We start from the raw sequence: 19,787 nt of genomic DNA on the forward strand, positions 1-19,787 counted from the left end.
TCTGTTATCATACTACCAAGATAACAGAATTGTTTCACTTGATCAATTCTGACATCATCAATTTTTATATTGGTTTCCATACCTTCCATATTTTTCCTACTACCATTACTTTTGTTTTCCATGTGTTTACTTTTTAATTTCCATAGTTTAAAAGTGTCTGAGAGGACTTGCAGCATTTTATTCATTTCTTTTTCTGAGTCTGCAATTAATACGATGTCATCTGCAAATCTGATACAATGTATCCTTTCACCACTGACTTTTATTCCCTTTGTCTTCTCCTTCATGATCTCAACAGCTTCCTTAATTATCACATTAAATAAATATGGTGATAGGGGATAACCTTGGCTAACTTCTTTTCTAATCCTGGCCTTTTCTTCTACCTGACTGTTGATTACTTTTGTGCTTTGGTTCAGATACAATTGATTAATCATTCTTCTATCCTTCCAGTCCGGTCCTATTTTCCTTATAGTTCTAAGCAGTTCACATTGTCAAAAGCTTTTTCTAAGTCAATGAAGGTAAGATAAGTTGTTCTGTTCATTTCCAATACCATGTGCAAGGCCAGAATTGCTTCTCTTGTTCCCCTGCCTACTCTAAATCCAAACTGGTCTTCTCCAACATACTTATCTACTTTTTCTTTTATTCTGTTCTTAACTATGTTAATGAGTATCTTGGAGGCATGTATTAATATTGATAGTGTTCTATAATTGGTGCAGTTAACTGCCCTTCCTATTTTAGGTACGGTAATTGTTCTGCATTGTGTGAAGTCTTCTGGCACAATTTCTCTTTACAAGCACTCATTTATTACGCTGAATAACTGGTCTTTCATGTTGTTAGGGCACTGTTTACTTTATAAACTTGATCCTGTTTTGCCTTTTTTATATCTTCTTCAATCTCTTCTGCAATGCTTTTGATCCATTTCTCGTTTTCTTCCCTGCATTTTTAATCCTTTTGTAGTCATCTACACCGTTTTCCTTCCTGAGCTTATTTCTTTCTTGAATTAGTTTTAGTATTTCTTCTGTCATCAAAGGTTTTCTGGGCTCCAACTTCCTTTTTTCTGAAAGTTCATTTGTTGCTTCAATTGTCCTCACCTTGATGTTATTCCACTGCACTGGCTCATCACTTCCATTACCTACTTTACTGGTTCATTCTTCAAAAGCCACCTTTGTTGCTGCTTCTTTCACTTCTTCTACTCTCCACTTCTTTTCGATAAATCTTTTGGTTCATTTAAATCTAATGTTGCACTTGGCTAACACTATCTTTATCAGGACTTGGATAGCTGTAGCATGATTTTATCTGATTCCTGTATCTTTGCTTTATAAGTATATCATCTAAACTGAAATTGTCGTTTGTCTGGCACCTCCCACGTATACCTTCTTCTATGAGTAACTTCAAATAATGTGTTTGTAATAGCCATATCATTTTGACTGCAGAAATCTACCTAGGTTTCACCTCTTTCATTTGTTTCCCCCAGGCCAAAGTTTCCTACTGTTTTATTGCCTGTATGGGATCCCACTATTGCTTTAAAATCGCCCATTATTGCAACATTATCTTTTTCTTTAGTCAGTTTTAATAGTTCTTCAGTATCTTCATACATAATCTCCACTTCTTCCAAGTCATGAGCCAATGTTGGGAAATATGTCTGAATTATTACCAAGTCCACAGGTGCACTATTAATTTTCACCATCATTAACCGGTCGCTGACATGGTAGGTACTGCAAACATTATCTGACCATTTTCCTCATATTATAAGTGCCACTCCATGCTTTCCTCTTTTCCCTCCACCACTATAAATTACTCTACACTCATCGCTGTAGAAATTTCCATTTCCTTCCCATCTTGTCTCACATAGGCCCTATACCTAATATACCTATCTCATTCTTCCTCATTTGGTCTTTCACTTCATCCAGTTTTCCTGCTTTCAATAGGTTTTGTACATTCCACATTCCCATCTTCATGGCAGTTTTAGAGGAATTTTGCTTGCTAATGAAGCCCTCTTACCTCTCCTGCCAGATCTTGGGTTCCGAAATCCATGATCAGTAGTTAACGTTTCCTCGTTAATGTCAGCTTCCGTGGTTGCATTCTACTTGCGATATCCTTAGAATACTTAATGGAGTGGTTTCCCGTTGCCTTCTCCATTCTATACCATTGACCAATATGTATTGGTTCATCCGGCTTTAAGAGCAATTTCTCACCCAAAGGACAAGAGAGTGCCGTTACCTAAATTTGCTTATCCACCCTCGGAGGAGGCTGTTGATGACACTGCAAGGCAGGGGTACTTATACCGGCAGCCACTCAGTCCCCCTTTAGTCGCCTTTTACGACAGGCAGAGGTTAGCATGGGTGAATTCTAACCCCTAGCCCACACCTTCCAAAACTGAACTGCAGAGTAGACATGATCAATAAAATATGCTACAAAGAAGACAAAGAAGTAATTATAATGGGAGATTTGAATGCACAAGTGGGAAGAGAGAGACTAAGAAAAGAAGAGATTCTTGGGTCATATGGATATGGCAACAAGAATCAGGAAGGGGATATGTTAATAGACTTCTGCCAGAGAAACCAACTAATAATAGGAAACAACACATGGTTCAGGAAGAAAAAAACAACAAATGTAGTTCCACGAAAGCAGTTTACATAAACGTAAATTGCACATGGAGAAAAGTAAACAAGCCATTAAAAATCTCGTTAGACTATCCCTTAATAATAACTATGAATATAGTTCTACGAAAGACTTTCAGGTAAATGTAGCCTAAATTTACATAAAGAATTGAAATACGAGAAATAATAATAATAATAATAATAATAATAATAATAATAATAATAATAATAATAATAATAATAATAATAATAAAAATAATCGTATGGCCTCGGCTACCGTGTGCAGACATTTCAGTTTGACGCCATCTGGCTGTCTGCTCGTAAATTTCGACGTTCCGTTTTACTCTAGGCCCACTAGATGGCAGACCGAGTAAACCGAAGCTCTCTTGGGCGTCTATGGCTGATATTTAATGAATTTTGTCGGGTAAACACCAAATGTATCACCAGAGATCTTTTACATGCCAACATAGTACGACATGGAGTGTCGAATGGACTTTTTTCCGCCCTTCAAAAATCCGACTACCTCTGCCGGGTTTGAACCCGCTATCTTGGGATCCGGAGGCTGACACTCTACCACTGATCCACAGAGGCAGCTAATAATAATAATAATAATAATAATAATAATAATAATAATAATAAAACCACAGACACCATTAAGAAAAGAAGATTAAAATTCTATGGTCACCTGATCAGGATGGATAACAATAGGATAACAAAGAAAATACCAAATCTTGCAGTATCTCTAAAAAAATCACAACAACTGGCTTTCAGAAATAAAAAAAGATCTTCAGGAAATTGGTATAAATGAAGAAATCATGCCAGACAGAAAAAAAAAAAATCAGAAATCTCATAACAAACACAAATTTGCTGATCAACCTACAAGACAAGCTACAGGATGGACTGAAGAACAGCGAAAGGATGAAGAGATTTTGAGAAGACAAGAAGGAATGTTGTGCTAAATAAGTTCACACGCACTCCTTAGCTGGGCATGAGCAAAAAATTAATAATTAATAATAATAAAAAAGTAACAACAACAGGAATAAAATAATAAACAACGTGTCGATGATGTATCAAGGAGAGGGGCATAACCTGGCGGGAGAAGGGATGTCACATGATGATAGTAGGTCAATGGACTACAGCTTCGACCCACCCCAATGACAGAGCAATGGTTACCCAAACACCTCGCAGTTAATGATGGACTGGAGACAAAGCAAGATATTATTAAGATAAGTTTTGGAATTTAAATCCCTAAATATTAAACAGTGAAAAACATAAATTGAGGGTGACTTCAGAGAATCTGATGTATTGTGTGCCTACTTTTACACTTTTTTTTATTTTTTTACAGTTGATCTCAACAGGGCTCCATTTTAACATTTTTTCTATTTGCTTTACATCGAACCGACACAGATCGGTCTTATGGCAACAATAAATTTAACTATTTAAAACTTAAACTCACTGCAACAACAGACTCATGTGAAATCAAATGTTAAAAAAAAAAAAAGAATTCAACACTGATGATGGACCTTGGAGTCTGAAAACCCAGTTTTGAAATAAAATTTAGTGTGCTGATACGACTGTATATGATTAATTATAATAATGAGTACTACCATCAGCACTGTTAATAAGATGGCTTTGAGGGTCCCTTTAAACAACAAGCAGTATCATCATCAAGATGGCTTTGATATTTTATAATGAAATGAAATGTTGTATGGCTTTTAGTGCCGGGATATCCCAGGACGGGTTTGGCTCGCCAAATGCAGGTCTTTCTATTTGACTCCCGTAGGCGACCTGCGCGTCGTGATGAGGATGAAATGATGATGAAGACAACACATACACCCAGCCCCCATGCCATTGGAATTAACCAATTAAGGTTAAAATCCCCGACCCGGCCGGGAATCGAACCCGAGGCCCTCTGAACCGAAGGCCAGTACGCTGACCGTTCAGCCAACGAGTCAGAATATTTTATAATGATTAGAACCTGATGATGTTCTTTCATGTTTTTTCACAGTTCTGTTGTGTATAATATTTATATTTAACTTGTGTGTTCGACAGATTGAAGAGTTTTAAGTTGCGTTTAACCGAGTCGACACGGGAAAGTATGGCTTCCTTCTTAACAAAAGATTACCAGGTACTGAAGGGGAGAACAAAAACAATGAATGAATAGATACCAGTTGAAAAGAACGGAAGTCCACAAAGCAAGGTTACTACTAAAGGTAGTAAGTGCACACCACCTTCAACGTGCACATAAACAGAACAAAGAAAGCTATTGCTAATATAATGTAACTAACCATATTCTGCTAGCCAGTCCCATGCACAATAACGCAGTTTCCCAAGTGTGTCCTAACGTAACAAGGAAGTGGAAGTGGCGTGCAGCTTCTCGACACTTTTGAGCAATGAAGCAGAAGAGTCTCGCAAATCCCTGTGTGCGCACCAGCACCCACTCCAACATCTGTCGAGTGGGGAGGTACACCTGAGGATCCCGAGGTACTTGAGGGACAAGAGCTGTGAATGTGCTGTACACTCCAAACAGGTCAAGGGATAGATACTGCAATAAACCACGGTTTACCTGTTTTAAAAAAAAAAAAAAAACCATCATGAGAAAAAGCACTTCAACAGAACACAGACAAAAATCTACATTTACTGGCAGGGCAACAATATTGTTACACAGCTCAACAAGTACATTTTTTGTATACTGTATTTAAAATTGTCATGGTGGCAGTCTTTATAAGATACTTTTACCCTGCCCCATGAATACATTTTTCTTGATTGGTTTAATCTATATAATAAGGTAATTCCAATATAAGTGGTCCCTTACCGAAAAATAAATTTTCCAGCCTACTCATTCTTGGTTGCCAGTGTTTCACTCCAGTGTGTCGATTTGGGCTCATCAGCTGGTGTAATGGAAAAATTCTTAAAGAAGTAGATGCTTTTAAATACCTAGGAAGTAAGCTAACTGGGAAAGGTAACATCAAGGAAGAAATTTCCAAGAGGACAGAAAATTGCTCAAAATTTTATTACTGTGTATCAGGCATAATTTGAAATTGGAAATTACCTACCAAAGCAAAAATAATGATATATAAATCATATTACTTGCCAGTGCTGACCTACATATCTTGTCACATTAAAGTTCAGTATAATATTACTATAAAGTACAGTGTTAGTTTTCATTCCTTAGACACAACTTTCTTTTCCTTTGATAACACAGCCTTTTCATAACTTGGAACAGACTCTCCACCCCTCCAGTATTTGTTATCAAGAGCTGACTTTTCTTTAAAAAAACATATAAAAACCAAAGAAGAAAAAGCATGGACCCTATAAGAAAGGAAAAAGCTTCAGTCAAACAGAACGTGGACTGCACGCATGTTTAGATGGTGCTGCTTGCTGCGATGGTCAGTGATATCAAACTGATCGTGGGCAGCTTTTAACATCCAGTTGGTTTCAAGACAGCATCAGTCATAATTAATATTAACCCATTCGACTCATTTGGCACGACATTCACGCGAGCACTGGCCAGGCCTTAAACAAATATTTACGCCATGGAACAATTATCAGATCCACATGGAAAAAGACAGTGAAAAGAGCTTTGACACTAATGAGGACGAAATTAAGGTCCACTTTACCCTCTCCATTCTGATATCCCAGGTTGTACCCGTCTGTTTCCTAGGAGTACCCGATGAGTTGGAAAATCTCAGTTCACGATACTGGCGGGGGTGAGAAGGGGGGGGGGGGGGGGTCTATCTGACTTGGAGGCAAATTTTTCCTCCAGCCAGAGGAGAAACTCCTTCTTGGCTGCTAATTTGGAATAAAATGAATGTAGAATTTAATGAAAGTGAAGAGGAAGAAGCTTTTCTTAATAAACGGCCCATTTCGGAGTTAAATTTTGAGTTATTTGGTGAATTGTGGTGCTATCATTTGGAATAGGCCAAAATTGTAATTCTAGACCAGGTCATAAGTGCACACTGATCAATCCAAAAATTGTTTTTAGCTTAGAGTGTAGTTTTTTCCCGACTCTGCATACCGATTTTCTTTAAATTCTGTTTATCCAGTTTACCATGGCTCGGCTTTGATATGGACTTAGCAATGAACGTACAACTTCATGAATATCTCTTTTGTCATAGCCTGTACGGTAAAAATGTGTAAGCCATAAATGATCGGAAATTTAATTCTATATAACTTTAATTATGCAGTATTTATCGGCAGGGCCACTAAGAACATAAATATTTGAGAGTTAAATTTTAGGCCTTTCCCTAGACTACCATTTCGCTCAGCATGAATAAAATGATTTAAAGCCTAGATTGTAGTGGCTCATTCTCCGACTGTACATACCGATTTTCATTAAATTCTCTTCAGCCGTTTTCTCGTGATGCGTAGACATACATACATACATACATACATACATACATACATACATACATACATACATACATACATACATACATACATACATACAGAAATTACGGAAAAGTAAAAGGTGCATTTCCTTATTACGGTGGACACAACCTATACAGAAATACCATTATTTTTAAATTCTGAGCAATGTACAGACTCTTACTATATATATATATTCCACCACGGACCAAGATGAAATTCATTACTTGTAACATTAGTTCTCTCGTTATTGTATGCGACAGCCTTCCCGGTCTTATGTTATTGGATCACATTCCCGAACCATGTGAAACACTCCCCATTGTGGAATTTTCATTTGGATCTGTGAAGTATTCACGATGGATGTTTATCATCTTCTTCGGATCCAGTTTGCTTCAAAGGAGTCTATCGTAGAAAACGTAAAATTTGCTTAGCATCGACTGCCAATATGATTTCCAGCGGAGAAAGCAACTAATTAGGGAATCCAGTGTTCCTCCTTCCCCTCTCACAGTATCTTCATGGTTGTGCATCCAATTATATTGGGCTCATTTGTATTGAGACACCAATTTTTCGAGAGACAATGAATAGTGTGAAGTGCCTCTACATGTATCCGAATATTTCAAGATTTACTACACAAAATCTTCGTTCTACCATCAATGCTGTTGAATACAATTATTTTGAATGCTTCAATGAAAACTGCACGTGAAAATTCTGGTTGCTGTTTCACTTATATGAAGGTCGATCAAATATAAACAGGAGTTTTGTTCCTGAACATCAACAGTTGGTAGGACTGGCCCTGCGCTTCTGCTATGCTTAGGCGGGACCATTAGGAGTGGGGAGAACGTGCTGTTAGATATTTCCTGCAGTTTCATCAGTAACGCTCACGATATAGGAGCAACAGGTGCACCCCTCCACTGCGCAACGCATAATTATAAAATTTCTTGCTTGTGAAGGCGATAAAGTGGTGGAAATTTGCCAAAGATTGACTGCACAGTTCGATGATCAAACATTGTCAAGGATGCGTGCATTTGCCTGGCATAAAAAGTTCCAGGAAGGACGAGAACGTGTGGAAAATCAGCAACACGATCGCCGTCCTCAGACCAGCATTACAGACGAAAACATTCGTACGATTAAAGATATTACTGATGACTACTGACGGGCGAGAGTATCAGATTGCAGAACAAGTCGTAATCAGTTATGGGAGTTGTCAAGCAATCATCACAAATGACCTGCAGTTCCGTAAAGTGTGTTCCAGATGGGTCCCTCGCCTTTTGACTGAAAATCTGAAATTGAGACGTTTGGAGGTCTGTCAGAGGCTTACAGCAAGGTTTGCGGAAGAAGGTGATGCATTTTTGAGTCGGAACATCACCTGTGACGAAACATGGGTCCACCACTACACAAGCCAATAAGGAGCGGCGGAGGAAAGGGGAGGCAGCACCAGTGAAAGCCAAGACTCGACTGTCAACTGACAAGGTTCTTGCAACATTTTTTTTTTATCGGCGAGGCATTTTGCTGATTGATTTTTCGCATGAGCGACGCACAATCAATGCTGCTTACTACTGTGAGCCGTTGAACAAGGCGAGAGTTGTATATCGCCACAAAGGACGAGACCAACCAATTCGACAGGTCATCCTCCTCCACAACAATGCGCGGCCCCACACTGCAGCTCTAACTGTCTCCAAGCTACAGGAAATGCACTGGACTACACTTCATCATCCCCCTTACAGCTCGGACTTATCGCCCTGTGATTTCCATTTGTTTGGACCGCTTAAAGAAGCTCTAGGAGGGCAACGATTTGAAGATGAGGAGAGCGTGGAAGACTTCATGCGCAACTGGCTGGCGACACGACCTTGTTCTTTTTACGATGAGGGCATCAAAAAGCTGCCGATACGCTGGGACAAATGCATTTCCAAAGCAGGAAACTATGTGGAAAAATAAATTGTAATTGCCTTATGTTTTTCAATAAATGAATTTAAATAAAAAATAAAATCCTGTCTATATCTGATCCCCCCCTCATAACATTTCTTTTATAGCAATGCACAGTAGTTCTGACTGGGTGGCTTACTGGTGTTGGGGATGATTTAAATCTGATCTGTAAGCGAGCGCACGGGACCATTAAACTTGAAGCAATTGGGTTAAAAATATCTAGTAGTTCTGAAGAAGGTGAATTACCCTTCTTCTCACTCTTATTAGTTCAACAAAGCATGAAATTAATGAAAAAGAGAATAGTTAGCAAACTCCTCTGTCCTTACAAGGATCACAATTCATCCATCCAAGCCAATAAAGTAAACAAGGGAAAACTGTGGCATAGTGTTAAGGGAACATTGGCACATAGGGAAACTTCAAGAGAAACATGAGAAAATAGAATGTCCTGTAAATTGTGGAGTTTATAGAAACACATTCAGTTATGAAGGTAAGTTAATGACACAGGGAGAGGCAGCAGAAAGTTAGCGGCACGGCACTTTACCTGGTCTGGCACTGCTGCTAGCACACTGTAGAGTGCGTTTAAGTCGCTCTGAGGATCTGCCAGACCTGTAGCTCAGATCCTTTCAAACAGAACAAAGATGGCCTAGGCCACCATAGCTCAACTGGTAGAGCAACCGACGCGAAATCGGGAGGTTGTGGGTTCGGATCCCACTGGTGTCCGGCTGGCCATTTTTGTTCTGTACTTAACATCTCTTCAACACGTACTACATGTACGTAACACGACCTAATACGTTGAAAGTCTGTTTCGATTACAATGCAGTCGTGAAAATTCAATATTCAAAAAAAAAAAAAAAAGTAGGATTATAGTTACAAGCTACAAATACAGTATGCGCATGTGTGTCGTTCTCTCTGCAGTATACTAAAATTTATAACCAGAAATGGAGTGAAGCAAGGAGATCACTCTGGACTTAATTAATGATATAATGGAAAGGCCTTCTTTCTGGGATGTCTCATTGAAGGAATACTGACATAAATCGAGGAAAGCTGACAATTTAAAGGAACTCGAAATTATCTATAATTGTTCCCGCAAGTGCACTGAAAAAACCTAACCTCCCTCTGCTCCCAGTACAGTCGAGAACTGCAAAAACTTCAGAAAAGTCGGAAGTTGCGGACGACAGTGGACAAAGATTATACTGTGCAGAAATGCATAGTTACCCCAAGATGCAGGTGAGGTGGAATAGCTGCTCGTAACTGTGTCTCCTCCTTTCTTATGGTTTTTTCCAAAACTACATTAAAATCATGCTCAGACATTCTCAGAAAGTTTTTAAATCCAAACCTGTCTTCTACTTTTAGCTCAATCAGAATGTCATCCACACTGTGCCTTTTATTGAGATATTGTCGTATCTAGATTCTCCTTTCCTTCATTCTCAAGATCTTCCAAGAAGCAATAGTGGCAATAACAAAGGTCAAATCCTCTTCATCTTAGTCTATTGTCCTTGTTTGAAAATACAAGACACCACCTGAATTTATTACCACAAACTGATATGATGAACTACCTGTATATAAACAAAGGAAGTCAAGTTTAATAATAATGTTATTTGCTTTACGTCCCACTAACTACTTTTATGGTTTTTCAGATGCCACGAGGTGCTGGAATTTTGTCCCGCAGGAGTTCTTTTACGTGCCTGTAAATCCACCGATGCAAGGCTGACGTATTTGCGCCCCTTCAAATACCACTGGACTGAACCAGGATCGAACCTGCCAAGTTGGGGTCAGAAGGCCAGCACCTCAACCGTCTGAGCCACTCAGCCCGGTGAAGTCAAGCTTAACATGCTTATAAGTGTGGACACAATGTTAAATGAAAGAGTATTTAACATTTAACATGTTGATGGTGTCACCAGTTAACATTTAACAGTTTTAACATTTAACATGTTGTTATATTGCAGAAGGGGCCCTTAGCACCGGGAGGCAATATTATTGTCTGAGACCTTGTCAGGAAATGTCAGTAGATACAGTATTGGAAAATGTTCTATGTTTGTTGAAAGCTGTCATTTGCTATCTACTGTTGCGTTGGTAGCCGTCCTTCTGTTGGCTCAGTCTCATATTATAACTTCTGCAATATTTCAACTGATACTTCAAGATTTCATCAGTGGCCTTGAACATGTTGTATTTATGACATTCATTTTTGTGCTTGTGTTTCATGCCCTCATGTTGTTGGCATTATGTCGTCGTCACTTTGGTATTCTACCAACAATTTTAAATGAACCATTTTAATTTTAAAAATTTTAACGGAATAAGTTTTAGTCTCTGACAAAGTAGTTTATGGTTTAATCATTGACAGTGTTTCTATTAACATGTTTGTATAATGTATCATTTTTCACATTTTTATGTACTGAATTTTAGTAACTGGCTAAACTTTTAGCTTCCATATTAATATAAGGTGTACTCTTGAAGATTGTTTTTAGGCTGAAGATGCCCTAAATTGAGGGCGAAACATGTCCCATTTAACTGATAGTCTGTTTATGAAACCAATATAAGTGGAAATTAAAGTATTGAATAGGTGGATTAAAGAACACCTTTATTATTTTTGAACTGTAAATTTTCAATACAGACCAAAAATGAGATGTATAACATGTAATAAGTGGTATGTTCCGAGCTGTCAGTGGAGAGATGGCGTGGGAGGACATCAAGAGACGAATAAGTTTGAGTGGTGTCTTTAAAAGTAGGAAAGATCACAATATGAAGATAAAGTTGGAATTCAAGAGGACAAATTGGGGCAAATATTCGTTTATAGGAAGGGCAGTTAGGGATTGGAATAACTTACCAAGGGAAATGTTCAATAATTTTCCAATTTCTTTGCGGTCTTTTAAGAAAAGGTTAGGAAAACAACAGATAGGGAATCTGCCACCTGGGCGACTGCCCTAAACGCAGATCAGTAGTGATTGATAGGAATTGATAGGAACAATGTCTTATAGGTGATTTTTGTCAAGAATCACCATAAGTAAAAGGATGAAGTAGATTCCTGGATAGCAGGGTGAATGACTTCTGAAACACAGAACATACTCAGAGGAAGACATCACATTGTTTTTATATAAGTACATGTGATCTGCAATTCATCAGAATACATTATAGTTATTTTTATACAGTGAGAGCATTTGAACCAAGAACCTGCATTGCCATGGCTTTTCCTATAGTCAATACAGTAGCCATTCTGTAAAAAAAAAAAATTCAATATAATATATTCCGAAAACAACTGAACAAAAAACACACTACGCAGTTATTACGTACCTGATTATAACCTGAATTATAATAATAGGCTCGATCCCTTAATATCTGTCTGGACTAACACGTACCATCAAATATACCGACCAGCTTTTCCCATGTTACTACTACAACCCAAATTAGGCCTACATAAATAATAGGTGAAGTAATTCACACCGTAAACGAAAATCACCACACGGTTCACCAATAACTCATGATATTATCTATTATTCAAACTGCCAAGATCAAAATAGCAACATAGAATAATCACACGCACGTAAATCGAAATAGCAAATTTAGAAAGCCAAACTCGGATAAGTACAAACTGAAATACTGTAATTCTTATAATGATTCACAGTAATACGTTATGTGTTTGCTCTGTTCATCGCTTCGATTCTTTTTTTGCTAGTGGCTTTATGTTGCACTGACACAGATAGGTCTTATGGTGACGATGGCATAGGAAAGGCCTAGGAGTTGGAAGGAAGCGGCCGTGGCGTTAATTAATGTACAGCCTGGTATGAAAATGGGGAAGCATGGAAAACCATCTTCACGGCTGCCGATAGTGGGATTCGAACCCACTATCTCCCACAGCCGCGCGCCTCTAACTGCACGGCCAACTCGCCCGGTCATCACTTCAATTGCCTCAGGGCAAATTTTTCTTATATCTTACCTATACTTCTTCTTCTTTCTTTCTTCGTTTCGGCCTGCTGTGGACCACGTTATTTCAACCGTTTGCATCCTTGAGCTTTAATTCTTCCCCAGTACTCACGCATTCTCGTTCTGTGAGCCTCCTTTCTTTCATCAGTCCACTTCTTGCCTGTTTTCAACTTTGGCCTTTCTTGGAACCTCTTGTATCCCTGGAGCTTTTTCTGGAGAGGAGCACGTTTCTGGATGTCTTCGAGTGTGATTCCTATTTCCTGAAGGTCTTTTTCAACTTCGATAAACCAGGGTCCCTTGGTTTTCTTATTAAGAAAGTAGGAAAATATCCTATTGGTCTGTCTCTGTGTGCTCATGCGTGCCATATGGCCATAAAAATTAATCCTCCTTTTCCGAATCGTGTCCGTTATCCTCTCCATATGCTGGTACAGATCGCTGGTGTGTCGTCTCCTGTACTCACCATTTTCTTTGATTGGTCCAAGAATCTTTCTCAGGATTTTTCTTTCTTTAGCTTCTAGCTTCTCCATCAGACCTCTTCTGTTCATTGCAAGGCATTCTGCTGCGTACAGTGCTTCCGGGCGTACAACCGAACAATAATGCCTAAGCTTGGCGTTGATGGACACTGATCTTTTGTTGTAGACATTCCTAGTCAGCTGATATGCCATCTCCATCTTGTTGATTCTGTACATGATTGCTTCTTTCTCAGAGTTGTTAGGTACTATCCACTCACCTAAGTACTTAAACTTTTCCACCTGCTTGATTTTTCCCTGTTCCACAATGAGCTCTCTGGGAGCTGGCTTGATGTTGGTTATAAACTCTGTTTTTTGGAAAGAGATTTGAAGGCCAGCTTTTGCTGCTTGGATTCTCAGTTGGTTAATTTGTTTTTCAGCAGTATCTAGGGAATCAGAAAAGATCGCTAGGTCATCTGCAAAAGCTAGGCAGTCTATGATAAGATCATCTTTCTTATATCCTATTCTAAGGCCATTCTCAACCTCTTCCTTGCACATCTCTTTGCGCCATTCCCGAATGATTTTCTCCAGAACGCAGTTGAAGAGAAGGGGTGATAGTCCATCCCCTTGCCTAACACCAGTCTTGATTTCGAAGACGTGTGAAATTTCTCCCCTGAATTTCACCCTGGACGTAGTGCTGGTTAAGGTCTGTTGAATGATAGCTCTCGTTTTGTTGTCTAAGCCCATTTCCTTCAGAATGCGGAGGAGAGTGTGTCGATCTATGGAGTCATAGGCTTTTTGGAAGTCAACAAAAGTAACTACAAAATTCCTATTCCTGGATTTTAGGTACGACAGGACGGACTTAAGGTTCATGATCTGCTCTGCACAAGATCGTCCTTTTCTAAAGCCTCCTTGGTATTCACCCAACTGTGAATCAAGTTGCTCTTCTGCCCGAGTTTGAAGGGCTTTGGAAAGAATTTTGTATGTTACTGAGAGAAGGGAGATGCCGCGGTAGTTGTTTACATCTGTTTTCTCACCTTTCTTATGTAGGGGATGAATCAGGGCTGCTCTCCAATCATTTGGGATCCTTTCTGTTTCCCAGATCTCGCGAATGATCTCAGTTAGTTTATCGATCGCCTTTTCACTTGCAGACTTCCAGAGTTCAGCAATTATCGCATCTTCTCCAGGTGCTTTGTTGTTCTTTAATGATGTAATTATCTGTTTGATTTCCTCTTTTGTGGGGGGAGAAGAGTCTGGGTTGGGATGTCTGGATTCTTCAAAGGTGAATTCTGATTCTGGTTCTTCGCAGTCAAGAAGAGATTCAAAATATTTAGCCAAGATTTGGCAGTTATCCTTGTCGTTGTAGGCAACCTTTCCATTGTGATCTCGGAAATGTAGACTTGGTGGGGTGTACTTCGTGAGGTTGCGTTTGAAGGTTCTATAGAAATCCCTAGTATTATTCTTATTAAAGTCCTGCTCGATCTGTGTCAGTTGGATTTTGTCAAATGCGCGCTTTACTTGGCGGATCGCTTTCGCTGCATATTTCCTAGCCTTCAGAAAGTCTTCATATCTTTCTGGATTCTTCAGGGAATTCCATCTTTGCCAAGCGATTTGTCTTTGTGTTATGGCTTCATCACATTCTTGAGTCCACCACGGATGCTTCTTTGGTTTCTTTAGCAATACTGTCTCCTCAGCCGTTTCAACAATGGCATTTTTCAGTTGTTCCCAATTTTCTGTGTTCAAAGACTGAAGTTTCTGGGTGAATTCTTCGCTAGTTTTCAGCTTTTCTGTATCAAATTTGCTAGTTTTCTTTATCTTAACTCTCTTGGTGTTTCTTGGATGAAGCTTAATTTTGATCTTGGATAGATAGTGGTCTGAGTCAAGGTTAGCACTTCTCAGGACTTTAACATTTTGGATCTCTTGTGTTGCTTTTCGTGCAATGGCAACATGATCTATTTGAAATTCTCCCAAGTGAGGATTTGGTGATATCCATGTCTTTTGTTTTCTCGGTAGATGTTTGAAGGCTGTTGACTTAAGAACAAGATTGAATGCCTTACAAAGCTCTATAAGCCTTTCCCCATTTCGGTTGGTTCGTTTGTGGGCTGGATAGTTTCCAACGATGTTTTGGAATTTTCTTTCTTTGCCAATCTGGGCATTGAAGTCTCCAAGCAAAATGATTGTGTGTTTGTCAGGAATTTTTGATATAACATCTTCTAGGTCCTCCCAGAATTTGTCTGTTCCTTCTGGGTCTTTCTTGTTTGCCTGGTTGATTGGCGCATGTACGTTCACAAGCGTGTGTACGTTGTTCATACTCCGAAAGCTAAGCATCGAGACCCTGCTGTTAGGAGAGCTGAAGTCAGTGACTGAATCAATAATTTTCCTGCTGACAATAAATCCTGTACCAAGGTGTGGAACAGTTTTCATCACACGTTTGCCAGTTTTCCCTTTGAAGATTCTATAACCTTGTGATTCAAACGCATGTTCATCAGTAAACCTTGACTCTTGAATTGCTGTAATTAGGATTTCATGATGGGAGAGGACATCCGTAAGATGTTTGAGTTTACCAACTTTCAAGAGGGAGTTGGCATTGAAGGTAGCAAAAAAATTTCGGTGTTTGTGGCTGATTTTGTTCCTAGGAGTCTCCGATACCTCCTTGCATGTAGGTGCAGGCTCCCCAGAATCCGAAGGCCTGCTTACGTCACTCAAGGCGACGGTGGATTGGTTACCACCTGGGGTACAATTTCCTGTTGAATTTTCCTCCATGCTTTGCAGTTGAAAACTTGTAGTTTGGGGTCGGTGTAGTTTTACATCGACCAAGTTACTTCCAAGGTTGTAAGCCTTGGAGAGAGCCTGGTGTTCGACTCGGGATGGCATTTCCTCCATACCCCATGCTTCGGTTCTCCCGCCGGTACTCGGGTGGCTGATTGCAGTGGAAAAATTTGTTTGTAACAAATAGGCTCAAAAACTACTGAACCGATTTTAAAAATTACTTCACCTGTAGAAAGCTACATTGCGAGTGAGTAACATGGGCTGTATTTTATTTTCAAAACAATTCGAGGTGGGGAGGCACGGGGGGGGGGGGAGATATAAAAATAATAGGCTAATATAGGCAAAATATCGAATTTGTCGTATAAGGACGATACAAAGCTCGATTTAATCGTCTTGACGCAAAGAACAAAACTCGGTAAGCCCTACGGGCCTGAAAACCATGTTTTAAGGCCCTAAAACCAACCGTTACGGAGATATTGGCACCACACTGCCCCTGTTCTAGGAATCGGATAAAGTAATGAACTGCCGTAACCATGGCAACGTCAGCTCCAGGATTCTACAGCAGCTAAATTATCTACAATAAATCACAAAAACCTAACATGTTACAGACATGAAAACTGATATTTGGAATCCCCTTTAAAAATAAAAGAACACAAATATTCATTTTCACAAAATCCACTTAAGGGGGGCGGGGGCTGTTAAAAGAAGTGAGGAAGGAGTTGAATTATTTATATGAGGATACATATATCTCAAATAATGAAGATGTTACAGGCATTAAAATTGGAAAATCCACTTAAGGAGTGAAAAGAATAAAAAAGCCTGTGAATTTTTAAAAATGAGTATCTTCTTCTTCTTCTATCGCTTAAAGTCTGACTCGTTGGCTGAATGGTCAGCGTACTGGCCTTCGGTTCAGAGGGTCCTGGGTTCAATTCCCGGCCAAGTCGGGGATTTTAACCTTCATTGATTAACTCCAGTGGCCCTGGGGCTGAGTGTTTGTGCTGTCCTCAACATCCCTGCAACTCACACACCACACCTAACACTATCCTCCACCACAATAACACGCAGTTACCTACACATGGCAGATGCTGCCCACCCTTATCGGAGGGTCTGCCTTACAAGGTCTGCACTCGGCTAGAAATAGCCACACGAAATTATTATTATCATCGCTTAAAGATCTTCATTGGGGAAATCACATAAATAGGATTGTAAATAAAGGGTACAGATATCTGCACATGGTTATACGGGTGTTTTGGGGTTGTAGTAAGGATGTAAAGGAGAGGGCATATAAGTCTCTGGTAAGACCCCAACTAGAGTATGGTTCCAGTGTATGGGACCCTCACCAGGATTACCTGATTCAATAACTGGAAAAAATCCAAAGAAAAGCAGCTCGATTTGTTCTGGGTGATTTCCGACAAAAGAGTAGCGTTACAAAAATGTTGCAAAGTTTGGGCTGGGAAGAATTGAGAGAAAGAAGAAGAGCTGTTCGACTAAGTGGTATGTTACTACATGTAACTAATCTCATGATTAGACCCGTATTGAAATTTGCATTAATGCTTACAACATAGTGATTATTTTAATCCACCTATTCAACACAAGCAATTAAGTGGTACGTTCCGAGCTGTCAGCGGAGAGATGGCGTGAAATGACATTAATAGACGAATAAGTTTGAGTGGCGTTTATAAAAGTAGGAATGATCACAATATGAAGATAAAGTTGGAATTCAAGAGGACAAATTGGGGCAAATATTCATTTATAGGAAGGGGAGTTAGGGATTGTAATAACTTACCAAGGGAGACGTTCAATAAATTTCCAATTTCTTTGAAATCATTTAGGAAAAGGCTAGGAAAACAACAGATAGGGAATCTGCCACCTGGGTGACTGCCCTAAATGCAGATCAGTATTGATTGATTGATACCCACACCTGTGAGGTTGCGGCTACGAACTGTGTCGTACATGAGGATTTTACCCTGTTTTATGGCTGGATACCCTTCCTGACGGCAACCGTATGTGTAGGGATGTAATCTATACTTCTAAACTAATATTATAAAGAGGAAATATTTGCATATTTGTTTGTAACGGATAGACTCAAAAACTACTGAATCGATTTTAAAAATTACTTCACCTATAAGAGCTACATTGCCAGTGAGTAACATGGGCTGTATTTTATTTTCAAAACAAATCGAGGAAGGGGGGCGGGGGGGGGGGCGACGACGGGAGATATAAAAATATTAAAATCATAGGCTAATATAAGCGAAATCAAATTTGTCGTACAAGGACGAGACAAAGCTCATTTTATGCCCCTTGACGCAAAGAACAAAACTCGGTGAAACCTTCAGGCCCAAAGACCATGTATTAAGGCCCTAAAACCAACCGTTATGGAGATATTGGAACCACACTACCCCTGCTCTAGGAATTCGATAAAGAAACAAACGGCCGTAACCATGGCAACGTCAGCTCCAGGATTCTACAGCAGCTAGATTATGCATGTACGTTTGGGCATAGCTGCCAAACCAAAATTGATACACGTATGGCTTACTATTTGGACAAAATAAACTGTAGTGTAAGACGCTCATAGCACTCCTTTGGGCGTGGATGGAAAGGGAATGAAGTATAAAGAGAATAACCCCAGAGATCTCCTTAGTTCAGCGACCAGCGGTTGCCGACGGACCTCCGTTTTTACGTACTGACTCAGGTTTCAGCATTTTGCGGAGTCTGTTACCTATAGTTTAAACTATTTTCTATCAAATAAAGGAGTAGTAGGATCACTGATGTTATTAGTGCCAATATTTTGGTCCATTTTTACGATCACTGTAACCATGAAAACCTATATACCTACTGTACACAATTGTCATGACTTGAAAAATATTTCTCAACATTTATACTCGGATACATTATATGATGTGTGATATGAGAATTATAATTCTCGATAATTATAGTAGTTTCTTTTATGAATCGCGTATTTCCTTTAATTCCGTATCTTATCCTTTCCTTCCTTCAACTTCCAACCCTTTTATCTTCTCTTATCTACTAATCCTCTTCCTTTATTATTCTATCTTTTCTTTTCACCTCTCAAAAAAAAAATTATTTTTTTTGAATTGAACTGTATATACTATAGAGCCACCTGCGTTTTGGTTCTTTACATTAAAATTTAAACTCATACCTTGCACTGCCTTGAACTACCTCAATTACGACCTGAATTCTTATCTTCAAGAAGTAGCGCACTGTGCATATACGCTTTTCATTTGTTTCCGGTATTGCGCTTTTTACCATTTTTCTCTTCACAATTGGTTTTTTTTTACGTCAACTGTTCTAAAGAATCTACAAGATCCTGTTTACGTACTTAAATCATATTAAATTGTATTATTTATATTTATATATATATATATATATATATATATATACATACATACATACATATACGTACATATATATATACACATACACATTTTCGCAACTGAAACAATTACAGACTGGTTCATCTATTCACCGAGTTCCGTCGCCCGTCGGCATTTGAAAGCACAGTGTGTTGTGAGTGTGTTGCGCTGATCTTCAGGAACTAGCAATTCGCTACAATCAAGCGACTCGTCTTCAACTTCTAAACAATTTTGAGACTTCACATTCATTAAATTATATTGTGTCTTCGCGCTTTATTTGCTGGCTTATTTAACTTTTCATCTCTTCTTGTAAACATTATAAGACAGTGCTGAAATCTGCGTGTATTGAAGATCGCACCTTACTTCTTATAAGTGACTGACTTCCTACT

General features: G+C 39.1%; 1 protein-coding gene across 3 annotated transcripts in view; it reads right to left on the minus strand.

Annotated features, from left to right (window-relative positions):
• LOC136881294 (ABC transporter F family member 4) overlaps window positions 1-19,787 on the minus strand; it is a 59,237-nt gene that overhangs the window by 12,479 nt on the left and 26,971 nt on the right. For all 3 annotated transcript variants that reach the window (XM_068229298.1, XM_068229297.1, XM_068229299.1), the window contains exon 5: window positions 4,886-5,163. In XM_068229298.1, the coding sequence (XP_068085399.1) occupies window positions 4,886-5,163 (278 nt within the window). The remainder of the gene's footprint in view (window positions 1-4,885; window positions 5,164-19,787) is intronic.

This window comes from Anabrus simplex, chromosome 9 (assembly GCF_040414725.1).
Source record: "Anabrus simplex isolate iqAnaSimp1 chromosome 9, ASM4041472v1, whole genome shotgun sequence".
NCBI lineage: Eukaryota > Metazoa > Arthropoda > Insecta > Orthoptera > Tettigoniidae > Anabrus > Anabrus simplex.